General features: G+C 33.9%; 2 protein-coding genes across 3 annotated transcripts; one reads left to right on the plus strand and one right to left on the minus strand.

The window, feature by feature from the left end:
• Positions 1-266: 266 nt before the first annotated feature.
• Positions 267-5045, plus strand: LOC108169558 (uncharacterized). Of its 2 annotated transcripts, XR_011576023.1 has the most exons (6): positions 267-415; positions 1157-1846; positions 1926-2057; positions 2642-3225; positions 3331-4514; positions 4611-5045. XR_011576023.1 is itself a non-coding variant. In XM_070813592.1 (5 exons), exons 2-5 carry the CDS (start codon positions 1157-1159, stop codon positions 3410-3412), a joined length of 1488 nt encoding a protein of 495 aa, XP_070669693.1. In that variant the 5' UTR covers positions 267-415; the 3' UTR covers positions 3413-5045. The 2 variants fall into 2 exon arrangements, 1 of the variants encoding a protein (XP_070669693.1); XM_070813592.1 differs by having other exon boundaries at positions 3331-5045.
• Positions 5046-5647: 602 nt separating this feature from the next.
• On the minus strand, positions 5648-8973 carry LOC139191733 (uncharacterized). The gene is made up of 3 exons (XM_070812738.1): positions 8013-8973; positions 7396-7467; positions 5648-6576 (listed from the first exon to the last, which is right to left on the minus strand). The coding sequence occupies exons 1-3, from the start codon at positions 8971-8973 to the stop codon at positions 5648-5650; spliced, it is 1962 nt and encodes a 653-aa protein (XP_070668839.1).
• Between the last annotated feature and the right edge of the window lie 1091 nt (positions 8974-10064).

Below are 10064 nucleotides of genomic sequence, written 5' to 3' on the forward strand. Positions count from 1 at the left end.
TTAAAAAATATATATGTCAAAAAAGTTAAATAAAGAAGGGGTCTCTTGATATGGGTCCAATTTTATAAGCCTGTTTTGAATGGAATCCACTTATATTACATAAGCATAAGTGGGGGGGGGGGGGGCTAGTAAGTACAACAATCATCCATGTCAGCAATTAAAATGCACATAATTTACCAACAAAATTACAACAATTGCCATTAGATGGTTTATCAGGTCTCTTGCAGATTAATCTCATATTCAAAACCTTATCCTCCTATCTTTCAAATTGGTTTGCGTCCATATCCAGCGGAAACCTTGTTTTGAATCCTAAATCCGTATGAAGCTATGAAAGCTATAAATTTTCTCCCAGTATATGATGAAAACAAAATAGGCGAATATCTAGTTCGGGTTACCTGGTATACCTGGAGAACAGGTATTGTAACTTCTCGAAGATTTTAGCTTCATAATGGTCATCTGGTTTTGTCTTTCTAATATTTTGGTTTGATGATTTGGGCTTTGTTTTTGCAATGTTTGTTATCTGGATAACTGGTATTACACTCCCTCGATTTCAATATCAGTATTTGATAACAGGTGCTACCATATCTTTGCTCTAAATTTTTTTTTTTTTTTCACTTCAATTGTTCGAGATTTTAGAGTTTGACGACAAGTATGAATTGGTGGCCAGTGTTTACGAAGCGTTAGTGAAGGCTTGCATTAGTTTGAAATAATTAGGGGGGGGTTAAGAGGGTTTATAATTACATTATTAGTAATGGGTTTGAGTTCGATCAATATACAAAAAACAGGGTGCTGCTTATGCATGTGAAATGTGGGATGATGATTGGTTCAATTTGTTTCTCTAGTATTTTGGTATGCTGCTTTGGCTTTTTACTTTTATGGTGTTTGATACCTAGATTATAGGTACTATAGTTCATCTTTAATAATTGGTGTTTTAGTATTTGGAACTTTAATAATTGGTAGTTTAAATTGATACGTCGTTTATTTTGTAGAGTTACTTTTAAAATAATTAGTTCAGATTGTTAAATTGGTCTCTTTTTAACATTACTTATGTAAATATGATATGTAGTTTGGCTTGATATGTTATCATTTGGGTTTTATTTAGTATGTTTTGGAATAATCATGCTTATAGCAAACTTTGTATTACTTGTGGCCGAAGATGTTTTGCATGGAGAGAAAAAAAAAAAAGATAAGCCTGGAGTACAAGTATGACCTTTTGAAGTTTCATCGCGTTATGGAAGAAATGAGACTTAGTGTGACAAATGCGCATCTTGAGTTAATGAATCATACACCGTTCGGGAGGTTGTTCAAAGCGTACCATGAGAATTTGATCATTGATGGTGTTTGCAGGAAATGTGATGCAAATATTGTGTCTATATTGAAGTTCTACGACCCAGTACAAAAAGCATTTGTTTTTGGTGGAATAATTGCAACAATAACTGTCAAAGATATAGCTGAGATTTTCGGGTTGCCTGATGAAGGGGAAGAGATCAACTTGAATAGTAGGAACTGCAAAAGTGCGTTTAGAGGTTTTTATGAGAGATGTCTTGCAGACATCAAAGATATAAGTAAGAAGATATTGGAAGAAAGGATTTTGAGAGTGGTTAAGTTGCATGGTAGTGTGCATGAGGGTGATTTTGTGCGACTGGTTTGTTTATATTTTTGCTTGACACTGTTTTTCAGTACGAGTGGAAATAATACTAGTTTGTACATGGTTGGGTACGTTGAGGATATTACCAAGATGAAGGATTATGTGTGGGCTGTAGCAGTAAATAATTGGTTGTTGGGCACAATTGATAATATGGGAGAACGTTACGAAAGTGTAACTGGTTGTGTAATTGGATTATTGGTATGTTAATCTACATTTTATTTCATTTTATTATGTCTGTGTTCAAATGAAATAACATATTAATATCTTACTGATGCAGTTCTGGTTTTGTGAGCGTACTCATTTGATCAATCCAATCAGAGGAAGGGAAAATATGCCTCTTAGGGTTGTTAAATGGAATTTGTCGGAATTGTATGCAAAGATGGAAATTATGAAGATCCATGAGTTGGAGGTATGTTTATCCCACACATCCATTTGGTTTAAAAATATAAACTACCTATCATTGTAGAATATGACTTTTACATGATAATTAGTTGTACATGTATGATTAAGCGCAACGGTATTAAACTACATATCATGTAGAGAAATTAGCTACAATAATTTTTATTGAACTTCTACTGAAAACAAAGTATTAGACTACCTACCGTTGTAAAATATGATTTTTACATAACAATTAGTTGTACATACCATGGTAAGAAAATTACTTGATACCATTTTTGTCAACACACATGTGGTACCCATGTAGAATGTGATTTTTACATCACAAGTAGTTGTACAAGTATACTACTTTTTGGCTACTGTGCTTCTATTCTAATCTGTGTTGGCTCGTTTTTGGATTTCCCATTTTAATCTAATCCATGAGTGAGCTAGACTATGAGTTGGTTCGTTTTTGGATTTCCCATTCTAATCGAATTCCTTAGTGAGCTACTGTGCTTTTAATCCATGTTGGAGTAGGTATGTTATTGTTTGAACAAATTATGTAACTAAAGTCTTATGTACTTTAATAAAATTAAACATGGTGTGTTTATGTTATAGGAAGTTGTACAAGTAGGTGGGGGCAATCTGTGTTCACATGGTAGGGGGATAAATGTGGAGCCTCACAAAGTGTTAGATGAAGAATTTCTCCCAATATTTGATATACTGCCATCAGAATTTATGGAAAACAACTTGGGAGAGCCTTCCAACAGTAAGGCGGACCTTAATGACTTGGAGAGAAAATTACAAGAGATGAGTCTTTTGGTGGAGGACTACCGTTCAGAAATTATGAAGCTTACCATTGAAAACAAGAATCTGAAGGAGGAGCTGAAATGTAAGGAAAATTACATAGTAAAAGATAAATCTCCAAAACAAAACTCAATGATTTTGCGGGTGAAATTAAAACAAAGGAAGCCCTTGTTGATGCCAGATTACAAGTATGATGCTTGTGTTAATAAAAAAATGGTAGTTCATATGGATAAAAATTATGTTGGTTCACGAGCAATTCAAATGCATGAATATGGGAACATAAAAATAATGGCACCGATGAAGACAATAGCTGTGCGTAGGCTACGAGTGGGCAAGTGTCTTCCAATACTGTATGCAGAGAAGTTGAAACAATTTCTAGATTTGAATGATGATAGGTAGTGTATAATTTTTCATCGTTATTCTATTTTATATTTTTTTACCTGTTAGTTATCAAGTTGTTGATTATGCTGTTTGAACTATATTTATATACATATATATAGGGTTTCAATGTGGAAAGGAGAGCATTGTGCAGTGATCCGTGATGATATCCTCGCACTCTTGAATGAGGGTGGTGTTAGTTGACATGTATTTGTAATTTTTATAATTATTTAACTTAGATAGCAATGAATACAATTATATTTGAATGAAAGGTTTACAAATGATTCATAAGATGTTTTGGTTCTTTCCGTAGGTAGTTGATTATTTTTTCGAAATTTTGAATGACAACCAAATTGGGATTCCAAAAGATCAGCTGAAATATGGGTTTATGCCGACATTTGCGTGGGTACATAAATTTTAGTTCCTCAAACATTGCAGTTAATTTTCCCATTCTAGTTAGTTTAATACCGTCCATAACTATGGAATTAGAACAACCAATGCTATTTAGTAATGAGTAGTGTAATTGTCAAATGTTGATTTTTATTATTTTTTTCTAATCCATTTTTATTAGTATCTGTGGTAAATACAAACTACTTGCCCTTGTAACACAGTAATCCATTTTTATTTTGATCTTCTAGCATTAATCTAGAGAATCTTCTACTTGCCCTTGTAGAATATGATTGTTACGTCATAATTAGTTGTATAGGTATATTACTTTTTAGCTACTGTGCTTCTAATCCATGTTGGCTTGTAGGATATTGTGGATGAATCGAATTCTGCAGTGAAAATATATATTTATCTTGAACTTCTATTGAAAAAGGTACGGGAGAACGACTATGTTTTCTTTCCGATTAACCATTTCAAGGGAATGCATTATACTTTGCTTGTGTTCAACAAACAAAGTGGATGGTGGGAACATTACAACACATTACAAACCAAGTTGAATATGTTTGTGGATCCTTATTTTGAAGAGGCTAAAAAATTGGTAAGTTGATAACTATGTAGTATACCTCTTATCCTTCGAATTTTATTTCACACACTAACTTTGTAATGTGTTCTTTTTTTATTTTTTTATTTTTTTTTAGCATGTGAAAATTTCTGACTACTTTAAGCACATGAAAGATAGTATTTCAAGAAAGCTCAATAAGAACTCTATTTGCAAACATATCATGTAAGGTGATAAGGTACAGATGTTGTTGTACACGCTTAGCCATGATGACAGAGAATTTCTCATGTGGTTGAGGCAAACTAATGTTGAGTATCCACTTAAAGCAAACATATCATGCTCACAACAATTCCCTAACTTGTAAGTGTTAATTTCATCTGTATTATGCCTATTTGTTGGTTTCTTGGTGATAGAATGTAATATTTAAGTTCATACCCTTTTTTTTTTGTTAAACAGTTATGACTGTGGAGTTGTTATGATGTATATTGCACAAAAAAAAATGATGGAGAATTAGTCGAATGTGTCTTTTCAGCATAGGCGATGAAGAATATGAGAACACATGTCCTTTGTAAATTCATAAATGAGGGAGATGGTAGCTGGGAAAAGGAAGAGTAGGATAAAGATGTTCTGCAAAATTTGAGTTTTTGTTTCATTTAAGTGTTTCAATTTAATAAAATGATGGGACTCCAATCCATCCGAATTCATTTTCTGCTAGATAAGTTTGAGTGTTATGTGAACTGAGATATGCTTTGTCATATCTGTTTTTTAATTTCAATTTCAATTGAAGGGGGATATTCTTCATGTTTTCCTTTATTGATTGCACAATAAGATTAGTTTGTAATCTCAGATAATGTTATTTTGTCATTATTTGGACATAGTTCGTCTGGTGTACTTTCGAATTGTATAAGGATAGGTATTGTTGAATTGTTGATAAAAAATGGTTGTCGGTAATTTTCCTACATGTTAGGTAGTTCAAAACCGTCCCAAAAAGTAATATACCTGTACAACTAATTGTGAAAGTAAAAATCATATTCTACAATGATAGGTAGTTTATATTGTAAGCCAAATTGATAGGTAGGATAAAATTTAACATCTTATGGCTGCTTGTTATATATAGGTTTGATTTGGAAGGTTTAGTAATGATATCATAATAAATATGTAGTCTTCACAGATTGCATAAGCCATATGACATCTAAGTAGATAATGGAAAAAAGAAGAATATGAGTAAACTAAAAAATAGGCATCATTTTATTACATTGATAAAAAATATAAATAAAAATCATGTGTTCATATATTTGAAAAAAAAAATCCAAATGGCAATGGAGATGCATGTCAAATAGGGGCGTTGCAAGTTTTCTGGTTGTGGCGTGTAGCATCACCACACCTACTGCACTTGTTAGGGCGTGTTTCTTCCCCAATAGATTTTAGTCTTTTAACCTTTGGTCTACCTGGGGGCCTCTTTGTCAATGGGGGTTCTATCACAAACTCCTAACTCATAGATTGTTCATCCTTTTCAATATCAGGTACAGGAATGATGGGATATGAATAAGAAGACTTATAAAAATCTGTTGTGAAATAGTTTCGACATAATCATATGGGTTACCTCCATCTTTCAAAATAGCTGCCAAAGCATGTGCACAAGGGAACCCTTTAATTTTCCACTGATAACAAGAACAAGTATGACTTTGTAAGTCCACCATGACAGAATACTCATCTCTGACTTCAAAAATATGTTCACTTGAACGACACACATTCCAATGTCTTCCAACTTCAACCATTTTCATCATTTCGTCATCCATTGTTGGGCATATTGGTGAGGTCCATCTTTCGGGTTCACGTTGCCTATCAGAACTCATCCCCATCAACTTCACACGTATGTTATCAATCATTTGGTAAGTTGGCATCTTGTGTTCATCCAAAATCCAAGAATTGAAGGATTCTGCAATATTAGAGCACATTTCACCATATTTTTTTCCCCTAAAGTAGGCATTGGACCAGTTTTCTTTGGGTGTGTTTTGAAAAAATTTCTGAATTATTGTACCACCATCCTTGATGAGAGTTTTCATTTCCTGATCAAACACAAGTTGGGATGGAGCGTAACAACATTTTTGGACCAGGTTAGCAATGACTTCACCATAACCAAAACCCATCTGCTTTGGATATTTACTTTGTATATTCAATTTCAAATGAAACATGCAAAATGCATGTGGTGCTTCTGGAAAAACGGTGGAAACAGCCTCAAGTAAACCTCTGTTGCGGTCTGATATGAATGTAACCGTACGACCTTGGGGAAGCAATATCTCTGCTAAATTTTCCAAAAACCATGTCCAATTGTTTTCGTTTTTAGAGTCCACAATGCCAAAAGCTAGCGGGAAAAACCCTGAGCCATGTGTTGAGGAAGAAGAACATGTTAGAGAAAAATCTGTTAAGGATGAATACATAAGAACAAGTTATAATAAAGGGTCAGTTTCGTAAGCACTATTTCCACATAGATACCATCTCTTTCATTATGTTTTTCTGTACTGCTTCTAACGACAGTCACAATATGTAATTTATACATCCAAAAAATTTCTTCGAATGCATGCAACATGTGCGACAGTTTTGTAAGTTGCAGAAGAAATTATTTTAAGAAAAACTGATAGCTGAAAAGAGGTGAATATTTCTATAAACTTAAGAAGGATTCAGTCCCAAATTTTTTCATTCAACACCTCAGAACAACACTCGAGGTAAAGTATATGTCTCTGAAATTTCTGAACAAGACCAGCATATTCACTACATCTATGTCGGATTTATTATACAGGTTTCCAAAGGGGTATTCTCTTAAATGATTTAACATATTATCAAATTGGTAACATATTCAAGTTTTACTAGGATAGCTTGTGCACAACTTTTATCAACTTGTAGAACAAGGGAATCCTTCCTTCCCTTCATACTACATAAGAACAAGTTATATAACATAAACTACCCAGCATTGTAGATAATTAAATTCTTATGTTAATTAAATTTCATATAATACTATTTGGGACATTGCAAAGCATAAAGTATTTGATACCCCTTATCAAACGAGAGCATGCTACAACAATTAAGGGATGGACACAACTGTAGGAATGTCCCAAGAACCTAACAGCATGTATTAGGATTACAAAAGAACAATATATAGAAGAACAATATGCAGCCAATCCTGCATACGCACACTGCATGGCATTATCGACATGCATGCATACGAACATGAGACACTTACCTGATGCCATGGCCGCTTCTGGTGTGAGATCGAAACAGCCTTCTACTTCCAATACCTCTTTTATGAACTCAACTAGCGAAATAGGTTTGTAGTGTTTTGAGATTCAGCGGTATGGAAGCAGGGACTGCTTCTTGATTATTTACTTAGGGTTTCTATCGATTCCACTCTATTAACGGAAAGGATATCCACCCTAATATTCTCTAATCAATCAGTCCTATCATGACTCATTTACCTTATATTCTCTTAATGAATGGACCCTAAACTGATTGCAAGATGTTAGGACTCCAATATATTTACTTCTTTAAGGTTCCGAGAATCATGGAAGATTTCATCAACTTGATTGCCAAGTCAACTACTCTTTCAAGGACTCTCAGTATAAGTCATTGTCATTCACAAATTGTTTTACAACAACATGTATAAAGTTATAAAACAATACTTTCTCATATATTACTGTTTGAGACTCTATTAATAAACTACTTAACATGGAGCAAAATTAACAAAATGATCAATTTTGTCAACATGTATGGATAAACATTTAAACTACCTATCAATGTGGAAAAAAAAAACATTATTAGCCTTCATGCAGCCTATAATATAAGTAGATGTCTAAATCATACCTTGATTACCATTTTTTCCAATGGCTACCAACAAATGACCTTTATACTTGTTTTTTATAAACGTTCCATCGAGGCACAAGAAAGGTTTGCAGAATTTGAACCCTTCAATACTAGCATTATATGAAATGAATAAACGCTTTAACCGACATGAACTATCATTATATTCAAGCTGGGCATGGGAGCTTGGGTTGGTTGCTAGCACGGCTTCTGCATACCATAATTGTTGTCTGAATGACTGTGTATCATCACCATGGACCTTCATCTTTGCTAACTCTTTACCATACCAAGCATTATAGTAAGAAATAGCTATACCATAGTTTTTCTTGAAATCTCTAACAACATCGATTGGTCTTACAATTGGATTGTTTCGAATCTCGTCAACAAGGATCGACACCACAATTTTGGAACCCTTCTTGATGCTTTTTTTATCACGAAACCTAGCTTTACATGTATGTACATTATTCAGACTTTTAATGTAGAATAACTTGCTAGGACGATTCAAAATGGCATGCACATGCCAGACACAACCCTCATCATCTTTATTGAAGCATTCGGCAGTAACACGTTCACTATCATTTCTTACATAGACATACCTAAAACCTTTTTCAACTGCATACTTCATCAATCTTTGTCTGAACTCCTTGACACCACCTGGAAATTCTTGACCAACATGGCTAATGTAGTTTCTCCAAGCATGGGACAAATATGTCTTCCCATGAGGAGTGGCAAACTTCCTTAAATCTGCACGATCATCTAAGGCTTTTAAGCCTTCATATGTAAAAATATGTTTATCATGTGGGGAAGAAATGAGATCAAGTTGCTCAATTGGTTCAACCATGGAAACACTGACAGGAATAGATGCTATGTTTTCAGCACAACATGAAAATTTCATTACACTCACACCCATGTCAGATTGCAGCAAACGAGATTGGTTTTCTCCTAGAGAGTACGTCAACTCCATGACTTCAGGACTTAATCCCACAAATCAGGAACAAATTTGTTCAGCAATATCCTTGAACTTAGTATGATTAAATACTCGAATTAAAAGGGTCTTGCTCTCAAAAGTGCACTTCGCAATGATAGCTCCTTCCATAACTAAACAATTATAAACACAGGAAAAAAACATAAATGTAATAGGCTGAAAAAGATATAACTATGTAAATTTAGTAATTCTAAGAATAAGATTTCCGATCCTCTGCAGTGTTCAACCATGTAGCTGATTTTCGTAGATAAGTTAAATCTTTAATGATGCCATTAGATGGTTTATCAGGTATCTTGCAGATTAATCTCATTGTTTATTCAAAACCTTATCCTTCTTTCTTTCAAATTGGTTCGCGTCCGTATCCAGCGGAAACCTTGTTTTGAATCCTAAATTCGTATGAAGCTATGAAAGCTATAAATTTTCTCCCAGTATATAATGAAAACAGAATAAGCGAATATCTGGTTCAGGTTTCCTGGTATACCTGGAGAACAGGTATTGTAACTTCTCGGAAGATTTCAGCTTCATACATGGTCATTTGGTTTTCTTTTTCTAATATTTTGGTTTGGTGATTTGGGCTTTGTTTTTGCAGTGTTCGTTACCTGAATAACAGGTATTACATTCCCTTGATTTCAATACTAGTATTTGATAACAGGTGCTAATGTATCTTTGCCCTAAATTTCTTCTTTTTTTTTTTTTTACTTCAATTGTTCGAGATTTTAGAGTTTGACGACGGGTATAAATTGGTGGCCAGTGTTTATGATGCGTTAGTGAAGGCTTGCACTAGCTCGAAATCGATTAGGGGGTTAATAGGGTTTACAATTACATTATTAGTAATGGGTTTGAGTTGGATCAGTATACGAAAAGACAGGGTGCTGCTTATGCATGTGAAAAGTGGGATGATGATTGGTTCAATTTGTTTCTCTAGTATTTTGGTATGCTGCTTTGGCTTTTTACTTTTGTGCGACCAATGTACAATCCCTTTTGAAAATTCTTATTGTAGCAAGTAGAAATATGAATAACTTTCGACTTTTCTAAATAAAAAAATGACCTATACGGCATTGTCTATACCT

The sequence above is a fragment of the Malus domestica genome, chromosome 15 (genome assembly GCF_042453785.1).
Source record: "Malus domestica chromosome 15, GDT2T_hap1".
Taxonomy (NCBI): domain Eukaryota; kingdom Viridiplantae; phylum Streptophyta; class Magnoliopsida; order Rosales; family Rosaceae; genus Malus; species Malus domestica.

Coding starts and splice junctions, on each gene's coding strand:
- LOC108169558 (XM_070813592.1), top strand. CDS start 1,157: ATGTTTTGCATGGAGAGAAAAAAAAAAAAGATAAGCCTGGAGTACAAG. Junction 1,847..1,925: donor GTTGTGTAATTGGATTATTG/GTATGTTAATCT, acceptor TTACTGATGCAG/TTCTGGTTTTGTGAGCGTAC. Junction 3,226..3,330: donor CTAGATTTGAATGATGATAG/GTAGTGTATAAT, acceptor ACATATATATAG/GGTTTCAATGTGGAAAGGAG.
- LOC139191733 (XM_070812738.1), bottom strand. CDS start 8,973: ATGGAGTTGACGTACTCTCTAGGAGAAAACCAATCTCGTTTGCTGCAA. Junction 7,468..8,012: donor TGGAAAAAATGGTAATCAAG/GTATGATTTAGA, acceptor CTATTTCGCTAG/TTGAGTTCATAAAAGAGGTA. Junction 6,577..7,395: donor AGAAGCGGCCATGGCATCAG/GTAAGTGTCTCA, acceptor CATCCTTAACAG/ATTTTTCTCTAACATGTTCT.